This window comes from Orycteropus afer, unplaced genomic scaffold (genome assembly GCF_000298275.1).
Source record: "Orycteropus afer afer isolate SDZICR_OR568_19922 unplaced genomic scaffold, OryAfe1.0 scaffold00176, whole genome shotgun sequence".
Taxonomy (NCBI): Eukaryota; Metazoa; Chordata; class Mammalia; order Tubulidentata; family Orycteropodidae; genus Orycteropus; species Orycteropus afer.
Window position 1 is genome coordinate 2,543,365 of NW_006921763.1, and position 3,946 is coordinate 2,547,310.

The following is a 3,946-nucleotide window of genomic DNA, read 5'->3' on the forward strand; positions in this document are numbered from 1 at the left end:
TTTTTTTTTTTTTGGTACAGGGACTCTGTGTATTCCATCTTCTTTGATGCTTACTGCATCATTTAATATTTAACCCATAGAATCCTTCAATATTGCAATTTGAGGCTTGATTTTTTTTCTTCAGTTCTTTCAGCTTGAGAAATGCCAAACATGTTGTTCCCTTTGAGTTTCTAACTCCAGGTCTTTGCACATTTCATTATAATAATTGATTTTGTCTTTTAGAGCTGCTCTTTGAAATCTTCTTTCAGGTCTTTTATCTTATCAGTTCTTCCATTTGTTTTAGCTACTCCGTTCAAGAGCAAGTTTCAGAGTCTTTTCTGATACCCACTTTGGTCTTTTCTTCTTTTCGTATCTTTTTTTTAATGACCTTTTGCTTTCTTCTTATATTATGTTCTTGATGCCATCCTACAATTCATCTTGTTTTCAGTCACTGATGTTCAGTGCGTCAAATCTGTTCTTCAGATGGTCTCTAAATTCAGATGGGATATAATCAAGGTTATATTTTGGCTCTCGTGGACTTGTTTTAATTGTCTTTAGCTTCAGCTTGAACTGGCATATGAGCAATTGATTGTCTCTTCTACAGTCAGCTCCTGGCCTTGTGTTGCCTGAAGATACTGAGTTTCTCCTTCGCCTCTTTCCACAGATGTAGTCGATCTGATTCCTGTGTATTCCATCTGATGAAGTCCACAAGTGTAGCTGCTCTCTTTGTTGTTGAAAAAGGTATTTGCAGTGCATAAGTCAGTGGTCTTACAAAGTTCTGTCATGTGATCTCTTGCATCATTTCTATCATCAAGGCCATCTTTTCCAACTGCTGATGATTCTTTTTGTTTTCAACTTTCGCATTCCCATCACCTGTAATAATCAACACATCTTGATTGCATGTTTGGTCAATTTCAAACTGCAGATGTTGGTAAAAATCTTCAATTTCTTCATCTTTAGCTTTAGTAGTTAGTCTGTAAATTTGAATAATAGTATTAACTGTTCTTCCTTATAGGCATATGGATATTATCCTATCATTGACAACATTGCACTTCAGGATAGATCTTGAAACATTCTTTGTAATGATGAATGCCATGCCATTCCTTTTCAATATGTCATTCCAAGCATAGTAGACAATATGATTGTGTGATTCAAAATAACCAGTACTGGTCCATTTCAGCTCACTGATGCCTAGGATATCAATCTTTATGTGTTCTATTTCATTTTTGATAACTTCCCATTTTCCTACATACAGATTTCATACATTCCATGTAACAATTATTAGTGGATGTTTGCAGCTGTTTCTTCCCATTTTGAGTTGTGCCCCCTCAGCAAATGAAGGTCCTGAAAGCTTTATACCATCCACATCATTAAGGCTGACTCTCATTTGAGCAGTTAGCTCTTCTCTAGTCATATTTTATGCCTTCTAACCTTAGGGGTTCATCTTGTGGCACTATATCAGACAGTTTTTCAGAGCTATTCATAAGGTTTGCACTGGCCAGTTATTTGAGAAGTGGATGGCCCCTTCTTTCTTCCTCGTTTGTCTTAGTCTGGAAGTTCCTGTGGATCCTGTCCACTGTGGGTGACCTTGCTGGTGTTTGAAATACTGATGACATAGCCTCCAGCCTCACAGCAACACATAGGCCACCACAGTATGACAAACTGACAGATGAGTGGTGGAACAATGCTATATATTTAATCTTATTGTCTTTGTCCTTCTACTAGAAAGTAAGTTTCACAGGGACAGTGCTTTTGCCCATTTTATTTACTGATGGATTCTGTATGCCTAGAATAGTGCGTGGGAGCTCTGGTAGCATAGTGGCTAAGGCACTTGACTGCTAACCAGAAGGCTGGTGGTTCAAACCCACCATCCACTCCTCGGAAGGAAGATTGGGCAATCCTACTTCCGTAGTGATACTGCCTCAGAAACCCAAGGAGGGGTCGCTATGAGTTAGGTCTGACCCGACGGCCTACAACAACAACAACAGGATAGTGCGTGGCACATAGTTGATATTTGATATATGAATAATGATTGAGTTGCAGGTATTGCCTCATTTTACAGATGAATAATCTAGACTTTAAGGAGCTCTGCTGGCGCTATGGTTAAAGCACCTTTGGCTGCTAACCCAAAAAGGTCAGTGGTTCAAACCTGCCAGCTATTCTTCAAGAGAAAGATGAGACAATGTTTTTCTGTAAAGATTTGCAACCTTGGAAAACCCTATGGGGGAGTTCTACAATGAGTTGGAATAGACTTGATGGCAGGAGGGTGGGGAAATCTGACTTTAATTTTTCCTAGGCTCATACAACAGCAGGTGGCAGAATTTGGATTCAGATCTAAGTGTATATTTCTAGAGCCTTTTTAACTAATTAGAGCTCATTGCTTGTTCAGTGGCAGAATTCTTACCTCCCTTGCAGGACCTGGGTTAGTTTTCTGGCCAATGCACTTCATACACAGTAACCACCCATATGGCAGTGAGGCTTGTGTGTTGCTATGATGCCAAACACGTTTCAATAGAGCTTCTGGACTAAGAAAGACTAAGAAGAAAGGCCTAATATCCACTTCTCAAAATCAGCCAATGTAAACTCTGTGGATCACAGTGGCTCATTTTGAAACCAGCTTTGTGATTGGTGCAGGACTAGGCAGTGCTTCGTTCAGTCGTGCAAGGGGTTGCCATGAGTCAGAGCCCAACTCAATGGCAGTAACATTTTACTATTTATCTCATACTGCTTGTGAAGGAATGCTGAAAGCCTCGAATGCATGGTAATCCACAAAAGGCCTCTTCAACATCCTAGCAGTGTTTTTATGTACTGTATTTCCTATTATATTTATTTGCCCCTGTTTGTAACTAAGTTGATCATATTGATTGAGTTTTTAATTTCCATGTGATCCAGTTTGATTTACTTCATTTATTGGCCCACAGACTACATCACTAATTCATGCTTTTTTTTTTTAAAAAAAAGGGCAACCATGCAAACATCTATGGAAATCATTCTTGTCAAAAGCTTGTGATGTTAGTATCAAGAGAGATGTATGGAAGTATAGCAAATTTGTATAGGGTTGTTGATGGGTCATTATAGTGATTATATTTTCTTTACATATAGTTACTAAAGCTCAAGCAGTTGTTTATTGCACATGCTCAGTTTATCCAGAAGAAAATGAAGCAGTTGTTAAAAAAGCACTGGAATTTCAAGACCATGGGATTAAAGTACAACCTTATAGGTAAGAAAGGAAAGGATTCTTCTAAACAACTCAAGCAATGAAATATTTTTGAAAATGAAATTATGATTTTCTAAGCTGTATACAGACATTCTCAATGGCAGTGGGTTTGGTTTTCTTGGGTTTATACAGATATTCCACTTTCTTTTAGATTTGAATATATCAAATAATCTCTAAAAACTCACTGCCATTGTTGGATCCGACTCATAGAGACCCCTCCTTGGGTTTCCGAGGTAGTATCACTATGAAAGTAGATTGCCCAACCTTCCTTCTGAGTCAAATAACCTGCCTTCTTACAACTTGCAGGTAGATTCAGTAGAGTCTTCAATAACTCAGCACAAATATTTTTTCGTACCTTAAACATTCTTTTGTTTTTGTTATCGTTGTTAAAGTTAAAGGCATTTTGGCTTTGACTTGTTGGTTCTAGATAAATTGGATCCAAATTCATATCTGTTTTTAGATAAGCACATGCTTCAGTAGAAAAAAAATAAGTATAAAACTATGCTTAGAAAGTAAAGAGCAATTTGGATGTTTACTATCTGAAAATTTTATACATTTTTTAGGCTCTTTTAGCCTTTGGTACCCACCAGGGCTGAGGTAGAAATAGCCTGAATAACTATAGTTTAGGTTCTGGGTAAAATACTGCCCTAACATGGACTGCTAAAAGAACTAACAGATCTGTCCTGGAGGAAGTGCAGCCAGAATGCTCCTTGGAAGCAAGAATGGCCAGACTTCGTCTCACCTATTTTG

General features: G+C 38.0%; 1 protein-coding gene across 1 annotated transcript in view; it reads left to right on the top strand.

Moving 5' to 3' along the window:
• Nucleotides 1-3,946, top strand: part of NSUN7 (NOP2/Sun RNA methyltransferase family member 7) — a 123,193-nt gene that overhangs the window by 97,612 nt on the left and 21,635 nt on the right. The window contains exon 9 of the mRNA XM_007947173.2: nucleotides 3,082-3,199. Within this exon, the coding sequence (XP_007945364.2) occupies nucleotides 3,082-3,199 (118 nt within the window). The remainder of the gene's footprint in view (nucleotides 1-3,081; nucleotides 3,200-3,946) is intronic.